Source organism: Peromyscus leucopus, chromosome 1 (genome assembly GCF_004664715.2).
Source record: "Peromyscus leucopus breed LL Stock chromosome 1, UCI_PerLeu_2.1, whole genome shotgun sequence".
Classification (NCBI taxonomy): Eukaryota; Metazoa; Chordata; class Mammalia; order Rodentia; family Cricetidae; genus Peromyscus; species Peromyscus leucopus.
The window spans coordinates 61,125,181-61,144,196 of NC_051063.1; the positions used below are offsets into that span (position 1 = coordinate 61,125,181).

At 53.3% G+C, this 19,016-nt stretch overlaps 1 protein-coding gene across 1 annotated transcript in view; it reads right to left on the minus strand.

Annotated features, from left to right (window-relative positions):
* Positions 1-6,343: 6,343 nt before the first annotated feature.
* Kcnq1 (potassium voltage-gated channel subfamily Q member 1) overlaps positions 6,344-19,016 on the minus strand; it is a 329,937-nt gene continuing 317,264 nt past the window's right edge. The window contains exon 16 of the mRNA XM_028870925.1: positions 6,344-7,466. Coding sequence (XP_028726758.1) covers positions 7,251-7,466 — 216 coding nt within the window. The 3' untranslated portion in view covers positions 6,344-7,250. The remainder of the gene's footprint in view (positions 7,467-19,016) is intronic.

The window sequence follows — 19,016 nt, forward strand, 5'->3', positions numbered from 1 at the left end:
ATTACAGGAAGAAACTATCCTCTGGGGGGGTCTCAGGAATCATCTAGAACATTGTAGAACTGAGGCTTAGGTGAGTCTTAGGGTAGGCAGGGGTTCCAAAGGCCTTGGAGCTGTTTCCCAGGCAACTGGGCCCCAACTATGCTCAGTAGTTCCATGCAAATAGGCAGATTCTAGAACATTCTAGAATGTTCTGGCATAGCCTTACTTAACTTCACTCTATAGGATGGAGGGGGAACATAACACTTAGGTACCTAGCCAAGTTCATAGGTCAGAAATTCAAGCTCCTAAAAGGCACAGGCCTGTGGTTCTAGCACTAGGGAGGCTGAGGCAGGAAGTTACAAGTTCTAGGTCTTCCTGGGCTTACAGAGTGAGATCCTGTTCCTGAAAACAATGAAAAGACATTTACCATCCAGAGGCTGTGACAGTCCCTTATCCACCCCCAGGTAAAGCTCACAGGTGCCTCAGTTTCTCTTCATGTTCCTCAGCTGTTGAAGGTTTGGAGGGTGTTGAACCTCTATTTTCCAGCTTCCCAAATAGAGCAGACCATGCAGGTCTGCCTGGGCCATATGGGGACAAGCTGGAGAAGAGTAAGTCTAGCTTTGGGCATCATAGCACATGAGCTTAGGCCCTCCCTGGAGAGCCAGCCTGGCTTGGAGCAGACCCAGGTTCGCTGACTGTCCTTGCTCTGTACTCCAAACTCCTTTGACAGGATCCTTAATGATTGGTCACTGTCCTGATAGTTGCCTTTTAAGGAAGACTCTATTGAGGGGACTCCATACATCCCAAGGACAGGCCTGGCTCCTGAATGATGCTGGGGTCTCTCTCTTCTTGGCCTCTGCTGGGACCCACAGCATCCCCATGCTTTGGAGAACCCTCCCTGGAATGAACCTCCTTCTCTCAAGCCTGGATAATAACTTCTAGCTTTAGTTGAGTGTTGGGGCCTGTAGACTGTGAGGGATGTTGGTTCCCCATGTGCCCTTACCAGGCCTCACTGGCAGGTCTTCTGAACCCTCAGGGTGCCTAGTCTGTGACATGTCTTAGCATAGCCATGGGTGCCCCACTTAATCTGGAATCCTGAGCTGCCACTGGATGAGAATCTATCTGGCTATTCTACCAAAAAGTGCTCCATCTCATGTGGAACTCAAAGCCTGCTGCTTCTCCCTGTTGTGCCTGCCCCCTCCCTGAGTATGGAGGGGCTGGTGGTAGGGAAGGGTAATAAAGTCTTAAAAAACAACCAGAAAGGGGTTTGGGGAGTCTCATTAGTTGTCAATGTATAAGCAGCATTTTTGAGGACCCAAGTGGCCATCTATGTGGCAGGGGTTATAGTAACCTTCCTGAAATCAGTGGGCATGTCCCTAAGGGCTGTCTGGCCTGTGGCTGCCTCAGGTAGGCGTGGTGCTTAGTGACTTCCAGCTTGTTTGGGCTGGCAGAGGAGCTATGCTCTGGCCATCTGAGAGCTTTTCTCCATTTTCTCTTTGGCCTGGCCCCTGACATCCCAAGGCTCTGGAAGGCAGCTCTGTCTCAGCCAGGTAAATATCCAAGTTCTGAGGCTCCCAGGTGAAGCATCTAACTTCTCTGTCATGACTCTTTTTGTCCCTCAACATAATCTTTTTATTAATTATTTGGGGATTTCATACAATGCACCTGATCACACTTGCTTCCCATTCCCCCTGGTCCACCCTCCCACCCTTGAGCCAGCCCCCCTCCCCCAAATAAGAAAACAAACAAAAAAAAAATACAAAAAACCAACCAAGTCCAATTTGGGTCGCCCATATACTCACTGGAACCTGATTAAACTCCCAGTGGCCAGCCCCTTAAAGAAAACTTGAGTCCTTCCCCACCCCACCCCCACCAGAAGCCATCAACTGTGAAGAGCTACATTTCAGCATCTTTATCACAACTTTTAAGGACTCTCTTTAATAACTTCATATCTGGGTTTTTTTTTTGGGGGGGGAGGAAGGGGAGGGGTTGTCACAGAAGCCTTAAATGTCTCTCACTCTCAGTTATGAGTCTGCAGTCATCGAGATCACTGCACAAGATGCCTCCCTGCTCATCGCAGCTGGTGGCAGCATGGATCATGGACATCAACACGGTTTCTGGTGAATGCCATGGCTCTTTACACATACAGATACTGAGTTGTTTGGCTTCACCCTAGGCCTTGCTTGGTTTCCTCATTCCCAAGGTGGGGAGGTTTCACTGCTTGAAGGCCCTTCTGTTTTAGGCCTCTGTCTTCTTTGATGCTCTCTTCTTGCCCCTGAAGCCGCTTTGGATGCTACTCACTGTTATGGCTTGGCAGGAAGATGAGGCTGTGTGCTTGACTGGAGTAGCGTGGAGGGGCTAGGAGGGTGAGAAGGTTCGAGGGTCACTACGGTCCTCAGTATGTCTTGATGTCCCCCTCCCTATACTTCGGCCCACATCTGAGAAGCAGTGAGAGCACCAGCCTGGTGGCCTGGGTTCTCTTGGGTTGATGAGCTGCTGCCTGGGCCTGTGTGAAGGCAGGCCTGGAAGCAGGTGACCGGGGGCTGTGCTGGGCTCTAGTCGCTAAGGAGGACTTGTTTTCTATGGGACCTCAGGAGTGGACCGTGGGCGATTGGAGAGAGTCTGAAGACGGGGTGGAGATGGCTCCCTTATGTGTCATGAGAACTGAAGAGGGGTTTGGGGATGCAAGGAGAACCCTTGCTGTTCCCTGGCACCCTGGAGTGCCTGACAAGGACACTGAGAGGCCAGATGACAGAACCAAGCTCAGGCCATATAGGGCCTGGCCAGGAGGGAACAGGCTCTTGTGTTCTAGTGGATTCCATCTCCTACACTCAATCAGTATCTGAGCCTTGGTGGGAGGGGACCTGGTCCCAGAGCTTAGGGATGGGGTAGTAGGATCTGTGTCTAGACCCTCCATTAGAGAAGACAAGATGCTTCCATTCTTAGGGAAGCATCTCTGGTCAACACCAAGAACTCTTACCCAACCTGTGCTCAGGAGGTCCAGTGAGCAAAGCAGGGGCAGCATTGTCCTAGAGCAGGAGAGAAGGAAGCCACTGACCAGGAGTGAGAGGTGCTTGGCTGGTGAGCTCCTGTGCTGCCCCAACAGCCCTGCTCTGCTTGCCTACCAGCCTTGTGCTGGGCAGAAATAGTCCAGCATGCCGAGGTCAATGAGAACTGAGGTTGTCTGCTCAGATCTGGCTACCCTAAGCATAGCCTAGATCCTGTAGTAGCCTAGGTCCTGGACACCCATTGTCCCAGGTGGGAGGACCTGAGGGACAGGATGTGGCCTCCAAAGCTCAGGGCATAGGCCTGGCTCCATCCAGACCTCAAGTATACAGACACAAGAAGAGGAGACGGGTACCTGGGGCTGAGTATGGTGAGGGATATACCCTTGATCACCCAGAGGGAGACCTTAGAAGGGCACCCACAGTGCTGTGAAAGTGGCTTTGCTAAACCAAGAAGACTCTCAGAATTGAGGGCCCAGAACTGCAATGGAGGGTTGTCCCACCTCTGTTGGAGGCCATATCATACTGGGGATGCCTGCTGGGGGCTGAGGGAGGAGTGGGGAGGGTCCCAGGAGCATTGTTCCTGCCTGGCCCTTCATCTTCTTTCTAATGGGCTGGGAGGCTGCTGCAGGTCCAAAGGCAGGGGCCAGTGATCTTCAGGGCACAGGTGTGGCTTCTCCATTGGGTCCAGACACCTCTGTGGCCTTTATTTTATCCAGTGATTTAACTGGTTTTGCTTGAGCCCAGTTGAAGTTGGGACATTCCTGGGCCAGCTGCTCCCTCTGTTTCACTGTCTTTCTGGCACCTACCCATCATGATGGAAGTCCTGAGTACGTGTATGTATGTGTGTATATGTATGGGGAGGGGTGCTGGGTGCGCGGGGAGGGGGGATTCAGATAAACATGGCTGCTGAGATTCCAGGGTCAGAGGATTGACTATGCATTTAGCCAGGGTGGTTTTGGGAGGGATCAGCCAGCTGCCTTCCGGCCTTTGGGAGGCTTTCTCTGCTCTGAGAAGGCAGGACTGGGAAGAGGCGGGGCTTGATGCTTGGGGGTGTGGCTAGAAAGGGGTGTGGCTTGATACTGGAAGATCAGGGGAGGAGTCTAGAGCTAGAAGGCCAGGCAGGAGTGCAGAAGGGAGTAAGAGCCAGCCTCACCCACCTAGGGGATTTCTCCCGCTGCCTTAAGCGTATGGTTGTGCCTGTGCCTCTGTTTGGCCTAGGTGTCTCATCTCCATCAGCCTTTTGTTAAAGGACACCTTTACTGTCCTATGTCACAGGCAGAGGCAGGTAACTGGTGAAAGGTCACAACAGCCTGGGTAGCAGGGGTCTCTTCTCTCTGTATGCTGGCTCAAAGATGGGAGAAGCTCAGGTTTGGGCAGGGCCAACCCCAGTGCTCAAGAACCACAGCTGGGCTGGAAAGAGCAAGGGCAGTGGGAGAGGCAATCCCATGAAACAGGAGCCTTGCTGGTCCTCTAGCAAATGCTCCTAGCACCCACTGGACACCAGGGCCTCGATAAGGGGACAAAGGCACAGCTCTGGGGACAAATACTCATGGGTATTGTCAGCCCAGCCACTAGAGAGCTGAGGCGAGGCCCACAAAGGGCCCCGAAGAAAGGGCCGCGGGAGGGGCTGCGAATGGGCCTTCCCGCACATGCCACCGTTGCCCGGGCGACGGCCCTCTCATGGAGAGGTCTGCTGGGCCATTGTCCGGGGCCCGCAGGACGTGTCACACACCAGATGGTCGTGTGCTGTCTAGGTCACTTATAGGGGGACAGAGTGAAGGAATGTGGCCAGCCCGGCAGGCCGGGGCACCATCTGTTCCCTCAGACCGTGGGCATCGGGCGGGCATTGAGCGTCCATCCTGCCAGGCCCAGCCTTCTTCCCGGCTTTAATTAGGTAATTCCATAATTGGCCTTTATTTCAGGTAAATTGCATTTCACACCCGAGAGGGCTGCAATGGTCCTTGTGGGAGAACAGCACTTGGCCACTCTACACAGTCCATAGGACAGCACTGAGGCCAGCAGGGTGCAGGGACTGGGTCCTGCCCAGATGGGCGGCCCTGAGCTCCTCATGGGTTGTAGCCTGCCTGGGCAAAGCTGAGGGCCCTGGCTACAGTCAGCCACAGCCTGGGGCTTCCACAAATATTTACCCAACAAGGAAACAACAGCTTCTGCCTTTCAGCAATTGTTGCTGCAAAACCCCCCTTGAGTGGGGGTTGAGGCTGGGAAGCCTGAGGCCTCAGCCGCCCCTCTACCTTCCTCTGCCAGGGATGGCCAGCGCTTGTCAGACCAGAAACCAAGATCTTGTGGTGGGAGCTTCTAGGACATTCAGACCCCCAAGAGGTTCAGTGTAAGAGGAACTTGAGGGCCCTCCTGCAGGGGCCTCTAGTTGCATCCCCATACTTGGATCCCTGATCCTGTCGCTGGCTACCTGCTGCCTCCGAAGACCCAGGGTGCCTCCATCCTTCAATTCTCAGATGTCTTCAGTCCTGATGGCCTGACATATGGGGTAGGTTCCGGAAGGACAGAATAGGGACAGAGTAGGTTCAGTAGAGACAGTGGACACTGGTTGGACAAATTCTGTTCACAGTGCACTGTTTCCATTCACAGTGGCTGGATCACAAAGAGTGACAGGCACAGGGCCAGGCGGGCAAGGTGGTATTCACTTGGAATAGGCCTCCAGCCTAGTAGACTGACTGGACAGCCAGAGGAACATCACAGTTTCCCAACAGGGAAACTGAGGCTTTAAGGGGAGCCTAGGAACTCCAGTACTTATTTGTACACTTCTGTTTCAGGAATCAAATTCTTACAGTCTTGGGGGCCGGTCCTAGGAAGGACTCATTCTTGAATGGCCTCTTGGGTCATGAGTAAGAGCCATCCTGGTGGGCAAGGACAGATGAGAGGCCCGACACATGTCTGAGGGTGACTTCTTGGGCATATGTCAGTGTTGTCCAGCTAAGCCAGGTCCTAACCCAGGCTCAGCTACTCCTAGGGCTCAGGGTCTTCTGGGAATCAGGTGGTAGCTACATCTTGATCATACTGAGTAGACAGGGATACCTGGAGTGGAGGCCCAGGGCTGCCCCCAACCCAAACCAGCTCAACCTTTGACATTTCTCCTTGTCCCTTTGAGCCCTTAGAGGCTGGGCCTTCTCTGAATCATGCTCACTCCAAGGCCACCTGGGCACCTGGGTCCCAGGGAACTAACTGTAGGGTTCTGTCCACCAAGAGGTTGAGGCTGGCTGTGGGGAGCAGCAGGAGACAGGAGGGTAGGGTAAGGCAGAGAATGGGAGGTTGAGCCCTATGTTACTGTAAAGACCCTCCCCCCACAAGACACTCCCAGAAGCAAGCATTAGCCAAGATCAACCTGAGATGTCCCACGTTTATTTGGAAAAGCCTTTCAATCAAGATCACACTATAAAATTCATTAAAACAGAGATTCTGAATCACCAGAAATTATTCTGATTTCTGTGAGGTGCGATGCCCAAGGAACCAATCCTGGGAGAAATGCTGATACCACTAACGGCACCATGGCTCAGCTGCTGGCTGAGGGATGTGGTGTGATGAGGCTGGAGTCAGAGCATCTGTCTGGTACCTCTGGTCACCAAGGAGTAGGGGGCTGACTGTGCACATAGGGTTCATAGGGCTTGAGGGCCCTGCTGGTCACTTTGGGGGAGGAGCTGTCAGTCCATAGCTGGCTAGGGTGGTGGTCAGTGGACATTCCCCTGCTTGGGATATCCTTTGAGGGAAGCTGGGAACCCCTATGGTAAGAGAGTGAAGGAATCAGGCTCTGACCTGCTGAGCCCCCATTGGCCTCTACCCTATAGAGTGGGCTGGGCATGCCCTGCCCTGCCTGCTCCCAGTTGAGCCCTGGATTCAAGGCTGAGGGTGAGGACCCCAGACTCTGATAGATTCTTCTTGTCTCCCTTTAGGAAGCTACTTGACATCACCTGGACGAGCCTCCCTCTGCCTGAGTTGCATCCTAGCCCTACACAGATGCTCCCCATCACTGTGTCCCAGCCATCAGGCGAACAACATCACCATCTTGATAGGACTGACAATTCTGGCCTGAGAGGAACCCCATGCCAAGCCAAGTTCTAGTACCTACTGGCTGGGCCTTGGTGAGCTCCAGGTTCAAGCTGGTGGCTTGGTCCATGGGTTTTGGGGCCATGGGGAGCTAGACTGTCATATCAAGCCTTCAAGGGGGTGAGGACCAAGGGTGAGTGCCTCTGTTGAGAGGGAGGTGGGGCAGACCTGTCGGGTTACCCCTCAGGAGTTCTCGTCAGGGCCTATCTGGGGCACGGTCAGCTGTTCGTAGGTGGGCAGGCTGTTGCTGGGTAGGAAGAGCTCAGGGTTGATGGAGCCACCTTCGTCACTAGCCACCACCTGTGGCCTGCCATTGCACCCTGGGCCGCTTTGGTGCAGGGACAGCAGCTGGTGGAGCATGTCTGTGATGATCATCAGCCTCTGGTCCAGTTGTGTCACCTGTGAGAACAGAAACAGAGATGAACATGGTGTTAGGAACAGGTTAGTGCAGGCCACCTTAGGGCCTGGGCATGCAAGGCCTGAATGACATGTCTTTATAGATGTGTGTTGAGTTTATACATGTACCATGCCTGAGAGGCCCTTGGCCACCGTCATGTACGTGTCTATATGTGTTTACTGGGGTACAGTACAGTACTGAGTTCTTGTGTGTGTCCATACATGTGTATTAGTCCTTTCCTATTTCTACATAGACCTAGTGGTTGGGAGTCACCTCTTAGCTCCTTCCCAGGCTTTTTGGTCTTTGAGACTCTGGACAAGCCTTCTGGAGTCTCTAATACAGCCTCTTGCTTTTTGTGGCCAAGTGGAGAGAGGGAGGAATGAGCATAAAGGGTGGCCCTTCAGAGGCCAAGGGCTATGTCTGGCTCAGCTTGGAGGGGATGAGAACACAGAGGGGCCTAGCTGGGAAGGGGCTGGCAGCTGGAGAGAGGGATTGGACAGCTGAAGGTCGAGCAGGCAGAGGCTGAGTGGGCCATGGATAGTGCCAATCCCCAAAGGTATCTCAACAGGTACTAACTTAGGACACCACCACCTTTCTACGTCCCTCATTGATCAGGGCAGTGATTGAATTGAGTTCTGGACCATGTGGTTCCTACTCCATGCCTGTAAAGGGCTTGTTTTGCTCTGAGTACTAGCTAAGAAACCGGAGGAGAGGTAGAGACATGGCAGAACCTGGGACAAATGGGTGCAGCGTAGGCACTTGACAAAGGCCACACTTGCTGTGCTTGTAGGAGACAATGGAGAGCCATCGGAGAACCCCTTAGAAAGAAGGAGCCATTGTGCAAAGGGCTAAGCCCAGCCCTGGGGGCCTGAAATGGTCAGCTACTTCCTTTTCTCCTCTAGAAGAAGAGAAGACCCATCCAGTTCCCTAGGAAGCAGGGACTGCTCCAGGGCCAGTTGGAGGACTGGGTTGGGGGATACATGAACCTACCTAGCATAAGTAATAGAGCAGGGGCTGCGAGTGAGTGAGGGGGCCTCAGATGCTGAGCACATGGGGTGGCTCCTTCAGTGTGCTCTGTTAGTAAAGCAGGGGCCTCCCTCACCTCCACATGGGGACCTGGAGTAAGGGGAACACCAGTGATGTAGGGATGGAGTCACAGGTCTTGACAGTTGGCCTCATTTGGTCAGATCTGCAAAGCTGCCTTAGGGTAAACCATGAGATGACTCAGCCAGCTGCTGACTGCTGGCCTCAAAACCTAGTTGACTTGGGCCCTGAGGACAAGGGGCAGTCAGGGGCTGGCTCCCAACTTCCTGGACAAGTGTGTACCATGGGTGAAGTCTGTGTCCTAGGCAAGCTCCTGATGCTTTCAGAACTGGCTCCTCTGCCCACCCACTACGTGTGTGTATTCTGAAAGGGCTGGATGGTAGTATCCAGGCTTGAGGGCTCACAGGGGGAAATTGAAACCAGGGCTTAAGAGTGCCATGGGTGGAAGCCAAAGCTAGGTTGTCCCTGGCAGGTGAAACCAGAGTTCACACCCTGTCCAAGGCCACTCTGAGCTCTGCACCAAAGGGGGGCTGTCTGAGGCTAGTCTTGGTCTGGCCTTATGCAGCTTTAAACACACAGAGCCAATCTGAGTAGGCAGGGGGAGAAGCACCAGTTGGCTCATGGGAAATGGATCGGTTCATGAATATTTATTATCCCACAATTGAACACCTGTGGACACCTCACCCTTGCTAATGGGCAGAGTCCTTAAAGAGAGTTCTCGGGTTGGGGGAGGGCTGTTTGAAATCTCCTGCAGGGCAGCGCCACAGGGCCCACCAAACCTGTGTGTTCCATGCCAGGGTATCCCTGAAGCTTCCCTGGAGTGTTCTCAAGCTTACAATGACCCCATGGCTGCTGCTTATGTCAACTGGGGTTTTGAGAAGCCTGTTTGAGTCCAAAGGTGTCCTATTGGCCAAGCTGCTGGAGGCAGGATGTAGACTGGAGTCCGAAGAGGGTCCAGAGTCTGGGGCCTCAGTGTGCTGCTGCCACTTTGTTGAGGGGGGAGGGGTAGGACTGTGGAGGCAGGAAATAGTGCAAGGCGTCATTTAAATGTATGGACTCCTCCAACTCTCTGGTTGCTTTAGAGTTTGCCTGGATCCCATGGCCATGTGTGGGATTCTCATGGGTTTTCTTGGCCATCCACAGGATCCTCCTAGACTGTCCAGCTGCTCACAAATAGGGTCCCCTTGCTTGCCCTGGCCATTATGGTGATGAGCAGTAACTTGTAGCTGAGTTCTGTAACTTTCCTGGCCTTGATCAGACCAGATTGCCTCAGCCAGCTTGGCCTGGGGTAGGGATACCAGGGCTTGGTTGGGTTCAGGGTACAGGGCCCTAGGATACATTTATGCTGAGGATCCTTGTTGGTCACCCCAGGGTCTCCCATGACCTGTAGGGTCATGGGAGAATGGTCTTTGGTGCCTTGGGGGACATTCATAGGTTACTTTCAGAGGCTATAGTAAAAGTATTTGCTACCCAGTGAAGAGTCATCAGATGCCATCTGGCACTAGAGGAGCCTGTGGGGGAGTTGGCCAGTGTGGATGTCATATGCTTATTTTATGCTCTTGACTGGGTCTTGGTGGCTGGTCCTGGTGCTTGCCAGCTAGTCTGTCCAGCACAGCTTGGGGATTGGGGTTGCCCTGTGCAATAGGACTGTTTGGTGCAGAGACCTGGCCATGCAAGCTCCTTGTTGCCTCTGTTTCCCTAGCTGGAAAGTGAACCAAGATGCTGCTCACTGGGTGTATTATACAGGAGCCTGAGGAGCTTGCCTGCCAAGGCCATGCTTCTGTCTTGAAGGCAGGTGGTCTTAGCTTGCTCTTCTGGCCTCTGCCTCCTTCCTGGCCACTTAGGCTCCCAGAGTAGTCCATAAAGAGCCTCTAATGCCCTTCATGCCCAAGCCCGTGTTCAGTCCTGCTGGGCCACTGCAGGGAGGATCCTGGCCTGGTGTACAGTGGTTCCTTAGCCCAGAACTCAGCTCCAAAGACAATACTTCAGCAATTGTTCCTGAAGTCTCCTGGCTCGACTTTTCCCCTTTGGGGTTTCAAGTACATGGCCAGAAAGCTGGTGAGCACTCTGCCCAGTGCTGAGTAGGTGGAGGCAGGGAGCCACATCACCACAGGCAGGTGCCCAGGGTGGTGCCAGCACTTTTAGGGAAGGGAGTGCCTGCTCTGGGCTCTGGGATGGTATCCTCCAGGAGCCATTGGGACAGGTCGGTTTTGGGGATCTCAGATCTCATCACTATTTGCAATTCAATAGTGATTAACAGGGCAAGGCAGACAAAAGCCTTGTTGTACCCTGTCTCTGCTCACCTAAGTAAAAGCCATGGATGACTTCTGTGGGCCTCAGAAGAGAAAAAAGCAATTAGAATAACAGCTAGTTAGAGAGCCTGCGGCGGCTGGCGATCAGACTCAAGGCGACAGGGATTCCTGTTTGATGTGGTTATGAATTTGTTTTCAAAGGAAAATCTTGAAGAGTCTTTTCAGAATTTTTTTTTTCAGAACCTGCCCAGCCTTGATCCTTGGTCAGGATCTCCAAAACCCTGGCCTTGTGGATTGCTTCAGGCAGCTTAGCCTGGGATGGGGACACCTGCGCTTGGGTTCAGGGTGTAAGGCCCTGATACGCATTCAGGTTGGGAATCATTGTTGGTCAGCCTAGGGCCCTCTGTAGAGTGACGGGAGAATGGCCTTTGGTGCCTTGAGGGACCACTTTTAGAGGCCGTATGAAACACGTTTGATACCCAGTGAAGAGCTATCAGATGACAAGCTGGCAACAGAGGAGCTTGTGGGAAGTCGGCCAGTGGGACGTAGGGAGAAGACAGAGTGCATAGGAGCCTAGAACCCAGTTGGGCTGCTCCCTGGCCTCCCACTGGCCTCCACTTCTGCATCTTATGGATCAGGCAATACGGTCCTCAGCCCCGCCCTAGGCTGCCTGCCTCTCAGTCCTCCTCCACTCCCCTCTCCCCAGCACCCCGACACCACCATCAGAGAGACACCTCTTTAGTGTTGTCTAGGCTAAAGGTAGCCCTACTTTGCACAGAAGGAAGTGAGTCTGCCTAGGGTATCATGGGAGAGGGAAGATGTAGGGCAGAAGTTGGAGGGGTAGCAAGGGAGCAATGATTGGTGGGCCTTTATTAAGCACTTACTGGGTACTGGGGCCCCAGTGGGTTTATACATGACTGTCCTTTCAAGACACAAACCAGGTTAGCACATCTCAGCAGGCAGCATTATGACCCCTCATTTCAAATACCCCACGGGAATGCTAAAAGAAGGGGTATGTAGTGGGGCTGGCTGCTAGGGTCATCCCCTCCCTCCTCCCTCTTTGCTGGCCTTCTGCTATGGAACTTTTCTCCCATCCCCCAGAGTCCATTCAGCTGGAGGCCAGGATCCCTGAACAGTTGTATCCTCCAGCCCAGCTAGAATCCTCTGTTACAGAAGTGTCAACTGGCTGGCCTCCCACTTCAGCGGGTTTATACACGATGGTCCTTTCAAAACACAAAACATCACTGTGCTGCTGGCCCAGGAGCCACCTTAGAACTCACTCCCATTTTCCACGTGGCCCTTTTTCTTTCTTATTCCCTTGACTCCACGCTGCTCCTCAAACATGGCAGTGTGTGCCTGTCTCTGGGTTGTCCACTCTCAGCCCTTTCTTTCCTCTGCTGTGGCCCTGCCAGCCCAGTCATGGCTCCCGCAGGGTGCCTGGCATCGTTTGTTAGCCACCAGTTTCTCTCACTGGAACTGGGCCATGTCAGTTGTGGGTCTCTGTCCACACAGGCTGTAGGATGCTAACTCAGGGAAGGACACAGCCAGTGCTAGACATGTGAGCACCTTCACTCCGGAGTCCAGGCCCGAGGGGAACGAAGGTAGTTTTACCTACGTGAGAGCATTTGGGGAGGGGGTGCTGCCTTGCTGCCTTACAGGCTCCATCCTCACCTAGCACCCATCTGCTTGGTGAGACCATGGAGAACTCTCATGAATTATATGGTCAGCTTGTATAGGTTGGCCTTGTGGAGTGGATGCCAGCCCACATTAAGGGTGGTGACCGAAAGAGGCTGTGCATACAGTTACCGTATTTATGACTTCATTTTAGTGCTCCAGCTTTTGTAGAGAAGCCTGCATGCAGTATCTCTGGCTGACAGTCATTAGGGTGACTGTCTGTCCTTTGGATCCCAGGATCTGTAGGGCGCATGGGTGAATATGCCTGAGAATGCAGGCAGGGTCCAACCTGGTGTTTCTAGGTCATGTAGAACAGTGTCTTTCTGTACCAATCCCAGGGCCTCCATTGTATAAAGCAATGTCTTCAGTCCCAGTTGTTCATTTTACAAATGTCTTAAAAAAGGCCTTGTGTGGTGGCGCACACCTTTGACCTCTCTGTGAGTTTGAACGCAGCCTAGTCTGTATAGTGAGTTCTAGGCCAGCCAGGGTTATGTAAAGAGACACTATCTCTAAGAAAAAAAAAGTCAAAAACAATGACTCAACCCCTTGTCTTGTTTATGCAGATAAACACTCAGTTCCCACCAGCACACCAAATAAACTATCTATGCTAACAAATAGATATTCCTGATGACCAGAAACACCAGTCGCTTGGGTTCATCAACTATACCAGATGGGACCTGGGACTATAAAGAGCATCTGAAAACTGAGATGTGGCAGGCACCCCAACTATTCATCAACACATTTCCTCACCCAGGAAAACTGCCACAGCAAAGACTTTTGCCTCTGTCCCTGGCTCTGTCTATGATACTTAGCCCACTTTATATGGATTCTACCATTCAGACCTGCAGCTGAACAGCTCTATACATACCCATGGTTCATAAGACTTTTTACCTGGTCCTCTACAGATGCTTCCTTGTACCTGCCTCTCTAGCTCTTTCTTGGACCCCTACCACCATGTACACATGCATACATACATGCATACACACACATGCACACCCATGTAAGTACTCATACAAAGCCAGACCCTTCAGCCTCTGCAGTCAGGGCCTGGCCCAGGCCAGCAGTCTCACCCCTGACCTAGACGCCTGTATTCCTCTCCTCTGCTTTGCTCTGGGCGGTATCAGTTGACCTTTGTGCTCAGACCTATGCCTTCTTCCCCCAGCTTTTCCACTCCACCAGTGAATGTCATCTCTCTCTGCAGACCCTCCCCAACCCCTTCTCACACAGACCCTGAACACATCCTCCTCCATTTTACCTGAGGACCTTTGCACTCCCTGGACTCTGCCTGGAAAACCGCTCTCCACTACAGTGTGGACTTTCAGCTCAAATGCCCACTGCTTTAGTGGAAGCTCCCGCTTATCTCATTTCTCCTAGCACACTCTGTGACTGTTGCCCCTCCGCAAACTTCCCGAGTTTATTAATTGACTTGTTCATTGTCTCTTCCTCAAACTTGAGGATCCTGAGGTCAGGTCCTAAGTGTGCCATTCCTGTTGAGTCCCTGATAGTCTTACAGTATCTGACACACAGTAGGTGCTCATAAACTTATGTGATCTAGTACAAATATTATCTGAGCGAGTTAATTAATCTCTAGCCTTTCTCTTGAATGAGGGGGTAGAAGGCCCCAAGATTCCTGATCCCCAGAAGGCACTGAGCAAAGGCCAATGAGGTTAGCAACTGCTGACAAGTCCTTTCATGTTCATTGATTTGTAAAGACTCTTTGTATATGAAGGCTTATCTTTTGACATGTAGATCACAAGCATTTTCTCTTGCATGCTGTTTGTTTTGTGACTGCACTTAGGGTTGCTTTTCCAAATAGGAGCTCCATCTATTTTTTTTCCCACATGGTTTCCAAGTGTGTACTTGGATCACCCTTCCTCAGTCCAACATGAACTTTTCTGGTGCTTTTTAGGTTTGTATTTCACCTTTAAATCTTTGATGTGTGTGTGGGGTTGATGTACGTTTCCCTGAAGTGGTTAATCCCTCCCAGTGTGTGTGTGTGTGTGTATGTGTGCGTGCGTGTGCGGAGGGTGTCTTTTCTATATACCAAGCTCCTTGCTTGGTCTGTTTTTCTAGGTTTCCCAGTAAACAGCTCCCTCCCTGACCTGGGTTTCACAATATAGACCAAGTTAGCCTGACACTTAGGAACCTTCTGCCTCAGCCTTCCAAGTGCCCGGATCACAGGCCTGTGACTACACACACACACCTGGCTTCTAAATAGCTTTAATCCCTCCCAGGCAACTCTGCTGATTTGGCTCTTGACTCCCCAGCCTGAGCTGGGGGCCCTTGTCACCTTCCCTACCCAATCCCATAGGCTCAGGTCACTGGGCCTCCCTTCTGCTGCTTCTCCAGCTGCTGAAGTCAACCTTGGTGCTCATATGACTCACCCCTCACCCCATCTCCAGACTCTGCTGCCTCATACAGATGAACAGTCAATGTCCCTGGGCCAGCACTCTGTGGCCCCAAGGTACAGGACACTAGGTCATCTCCTCCCTCCAGGTACCTCTGTGGCTTGCAACTGTCCATTCCACAGTTTTCCTGCTCTGTGTGAGCAGATGACAGCTTCGGGGACAAAGGTCCTGGAGCTGAGCAATGGCAGGCTTGGGGCCCCATAGCCCCTAGTTCCTGACAACACTGAGGGCCTCTGCCTGCCTGTTCTGGAGGCTGCCTCTACCCACCTGGCAGGTAGTGGAGGTTGAGGAGACCTAAACTCAGAATGGGGACTCCAGCCTCCCCCAAAGACCAGCCAGCTCTTGCAATCCTCAGACTCCCGTTTGCAGAGGCAGCTCCATGTCATGGTGCTTACTTAGGAAGCGGCTCTCCTGCCTGCTCAGTCCCCCCATGGGCAGATCCTGCAGCAGCTGCTCAGGCTGGGCAAGCATGTAGACAGGCTGGAAAAGTAGAAGCCGAGAGGCCCTGTTTGTGCTGGCGGCAGGCACAGGCCCCACCTGCATTGGATTCTCTTCTGATGGAGTCCCGGAAGCTGAGGACTCCAGACAGAACATGTTGTACCAAAAGCCAGAGCCTTCGGCCAAACTAGGTGGGCAATGGTGGCAGGTGAACAGGGACCAAATGGGGCTCAGGCACTGGACCGGGGCTGCCCACCTGGGCCTGCACCACACCCCGTGTCCCCGGCAAACACAAGCCTGTCTGTGGCTGCTGCTACAGGAGCCACACCTCCCTTCCCCTGTCCCCAGCCTCCCCAGACCCGGAGTTTGTTCTGTCTGCTCTTTGTTCATGTCCACCTCTGCCTGTCACTCTGGGACCACTTGTCAATGTGAACACTGGTGAGCCAGCCCTTCCCGTGTGTACACCCAAGCAACCAGCCACCTTCTTGTTCACACAGCAGACATTCCTATCGTCCCCCAGGAACCAGGTGGGGGAAAGAGATGTTCAACCTCTTGGTTCTCTCTCCCTCGCAACACTTGCTTCCTGGTGGACAACCGCACAGGGCCTCTGACTATGGCCCGGGTCTATCCCTGTTGCCACGCTGACCAGGACCTGCCTTGCCTAGGTAGGCTCTGGGTGCTGCTGGGAGCCCACTCTCTGTGGGGGATGTTCTGTGACTTAGCTCACCCTAGATCTTCCTCTAGACGCTTCTTTCTTGAACATTCTCAAGTGCCATTTAGTCACAGACACAGCCCCAGTTATTTTCTTCCATCCAAGATTTTCTCTGGTCCCTTGTGGGCCTCCCAGGGTACAGAGTGGGACCCCTTAACACTGCTCCTCTCCTGATCTGAGTACGGGTACTCCCTGCACTTCTGGTATAAGAGCACTTCCCCGGCGCCCAATATCAGCTACACCTACAACCTTGGTAAGTGTTCTTCTTATACCTTACCCAGCCTAGGACTGTCCTTGAGACAGACCCTTGGAACTGCCCATCTGGGCATACTCTGCTTGTCAGGCAATGGCTTCCCTCCTCGCACTATCCCAGACACAATCAGGAGTATTAGTAACCTAGTCCCCCATGTCTCTTCGTATCACCTGGGTGCCGGCTTTCATGGGTGCCGGCTTTCACGTTGGCCTATACAAGATGGATCTACACGCTCTACAGTAATCTGTTCTGTAAAATAAAGAAATGCAGTGCAGCCTCCCACTTCTCCCTGGGGCCTCCTCTACCAGGTGCTTGGCTAGCGACAGGGTGTTTACCCTCCCTAGCTCCGGCATGAGACACTGTATCCCTCCATGCAGTTTTGACTTCAGCAGTAATATGATCCAGGTGTGGCGGTCCACTTGCTTGTTTTTGCTCAACACAGGCTTTGAGGCCGCCGGTTAGAACATGTCAAGGGCACTTGCTTCTTGGGGTGGCTGCACATGCAGTGGGCCTCCCTGAAGAGCCTTGGTGTTGGACAAGGGAACACGGGACAACTCAAGCCCGGGAATGGCCTGTGACTGCAGCATGCCTAGAGGAGACCCCTGTTCCGGATGGAATGCTAGTATCAAGAGCAAAGTGGTACTCCAGGAGTCCCCCCACCTGCCTCTGGCTCCCACTGCCCCTCACCCGCTAGTGGTCACTAAGCATCTGTCCTTGCTACAGGTTTTTCACTTCTGACCCGGTCTCCCCAGGACCCACCTCCTGGGCATAGCTTCCTGGTTCCCAGTTGCTGGTTCCTTATAGGCTATTCCCATTCTGATTAATTCACTGGCCTCCTTCTCCCTGGCCTCCACTTTGGATCTGGTGTCTTTAGAGGATACTTCCTGTATCTCATCGCCCACCCAACCCACTCAGCTCTTGGCTTTCTTTTCATAATAGTTGGTTGTCTTTAAGACATCCATCCTGGTTCTCCTTTGCCCTCCTGTCTGATAAGGACCTGAGCCCCAGCTTCCTGTCCCACTGCCACCCTGTAAGGATGACTATCTCCCACTGTTGGCCTCTAAGCCTCTCATAGCTCTTACCCCAGAGTGACCTCTGACTGACCCCAGTCGGCTGGCTCCTGCTAGCCCTGGGCATCTTGGCCTTCTGGGACCCTCCAGGCCCTCTGCATCTGCTGAACTCTAAGCAGCCACCTTTCTCCCTTGAGGACTCCATGTTGCTCTCAGGCTTCTTTCCTTTTCCACAGTCCTTCATACCTGTACACCCAGGATGGCCTTCCTCCAGTCTGCTGCCGAGAGCTCAGGGCTCTTGTGCTGACCCTGGTTTTCTGTCTCTCCAGGACAGACAAGTAGAAGGAGCCTCTTGCTCTACCTATGCCTGGCTCACAGTAGGCTCTCAACACAGACCCATAGGATGAGATGCATGAATCACGGTTACGACAGGCTAGAATGATCTAGAACTCTGCTGGCAGGGTGACTGAAGAGCCTGGCCTACGCGTGTGCACTGTGTATTCACACACCTGTGGATGTGTGCATGGTGTTGGGCACAGACTTTGTGGAGCTGAATGTGGCTATGTGCTGGAGGCCAGGAAACTGGGAGCTAATTCTGGAAAGCAGATACCACGTTGGCAGCAGGGAGCTGGGCAGGAAGTTCCGAGGTAAAGGTGAGCAATATCCAGCCAGCATCCCAAGCTCTCGAAGCCCTGCCTACCCTCCTGGGGACTGAACATCCTGCCTCGCTGTTATTCAGACTCTGTCCCAGCCTGGAGATGGAAGGGGCCCCATGTCAGTCATCCAAGCTGCAGCTGTGGCTGACCCAGGTGGGCAGGCAGTCTTCAGCCCAGCCTGCAGAACGGGATGGGGCCCCGCTCCCTCCCCTGCTTCCTGCTTCTACTCTGAGACAGGATTTTTCTGTAGTCAGGACCCCTGAGGCTAGAGTCAGGCTGGAGGCTAGGCCTGGGGCTCCGGATGGGGGCTGGGTGGCTAGGCCTGGAATCTAGAATCCTCCATCTCTCCTGGCGTCTGAAACTTGTGGGACACAGAGTTGAGATGCTCCTAACTATTTCCTCCTGGCAGCTGGGTCAGGCCCTGGACTCTGCTTTGAGTAGAGGCCTGGCTGGAGCGTTGGAGTCGGGGGGGGGGGGGGGGGGGGGGCGGGGGCGGGGGGGGTGTCCCTTGCTTCTCAGGGACAGGACAAGGCTTCCCATCCTGTTTCCTTTTGTTCTTTGTGCCTCAGAACTCTCAGCTCTCCTCCTTATACCTTTCAACACAGGGTGCCCTAACTCCACTGGGACACAAATTTCAGTATCTCAAAGACGGGCCTAGCCTTAACTTTGTGGGCTGGGAAACTCCAATGGAGAGACAGGTATCCTGAGGTTGGGCTCCTATGGGGCTGGCAGTGGATGAGCAGATCTTCAAGGCTTCGAAGGTATCACAGGAATAGAGGAGCCTGGGATCCAGGGTCCCTTTCTGGCCCTCCAGTTACTGGGAACAAAAGGGCTGCCAGCTCTTCTCGCTTTCATCTCCCCACACCCAGCAATGGCGTCTCCCTCCATACTAGCTACAACACCACACCACCACACCACCAGCCACCTTCTCCCCACCACCATCTCTCCTCTGTGCTCAGCTTTGGTGTCTGCGCTGCCTCCTCATTGTGACACCGAGCACTCATCCTCCATGACCTGCCATACGGACACAAGGCGATGTCACCCACCAGGTGCTCTGTGCTGGTCCCCACACAGCAGATCAGAGTGGGTGGGGCTAGCCCCTGGC